The sequence below is a fragment of the Myotis davidii genome, unplaced genomic scaffold (assembly GCF_000327345.1).
Source record: "Myotis davidii unplaced genomic scaffold, ASM32734v1 scaffold399, whole genome shotgun sequence".
Lineage (NCBI taxonomy): Eukaryota > Metazoa > Chordata > Mammalia > Chiroptera > Vespertilionidae > Myotis > Myotis davidii.
This window is the reverse complement of record NW_006292094.1, coordinates 5,393,225-5,393,688: the sequence shown is the minus strand read 5'-3', so window position 1 is coordinate 5,393,688 and position 464 is coordinate 5,393,225. Positions and strand designations below refer to the sequence as shown.

Here is a 464-nt window from a genome sequence, read left to right as displayed (position 1 = left end):
GGTGGCCTTTCCTTTGGGGAAAGGGTCTGGAATGAAGGGAGAGAGATATTTACTTCTGAGGTTTATTACTTTCTTTACTGTGTGACTTTTCTAAACGTGCAATGCGTTATTTTAATTTTTGTACTATTTACAGAGTTCATCTGGAATTAGGGAGTGGGCCATTCTTTGATTTCCTCTCTGTCCTTCTTTATATGCAAAAACTCTAATAAATGCCATTTTATAAAAAGACCCCCGCAGCTCGTCACTGCGCTGATGGCCACGCTGACCAAGCTGGCCTCCCGCAGCCAAGACCTGATCCCCAGGTACGGGCAGCGGTGTGGGCAGGGGGAGGGACCCGCTCCCCAGGAAGAAAGGAAAGCGACTCGGGAGGCGTCCCATCCCAGGGGCCGGGCACAGCTTGGACCTGGGGTCTGGCTGCGTCCAGGTGGCGTGGGCTGTGTGCACTGCCGCCTCCCCTCCAGCGG

At 53.4% G+C, this 464-nt stretch overlaps 1 protein-coding gene across 1 annotated transcript in view; it reads left to right on the top strand.

The window, feature by feature from the left end:
• AP5Z1 (adaptor related protein complex 5 zeta 1 subunit) overlaps window positions 1-464 on the top strand; it is a gene marked incomplete at its 5' end in the record, with an annotated part of 8,126 nt that overhangs the window by 5,439 nt on the left and 2,223 nt on the right. Inside the window, 1 exon segment of the mRNA XM_015565151.1 lies at window positions 228-302. Within this exon segment, the coding sequence (XP_015420637.1) occupies window positions 228-302 (75 nt within the window).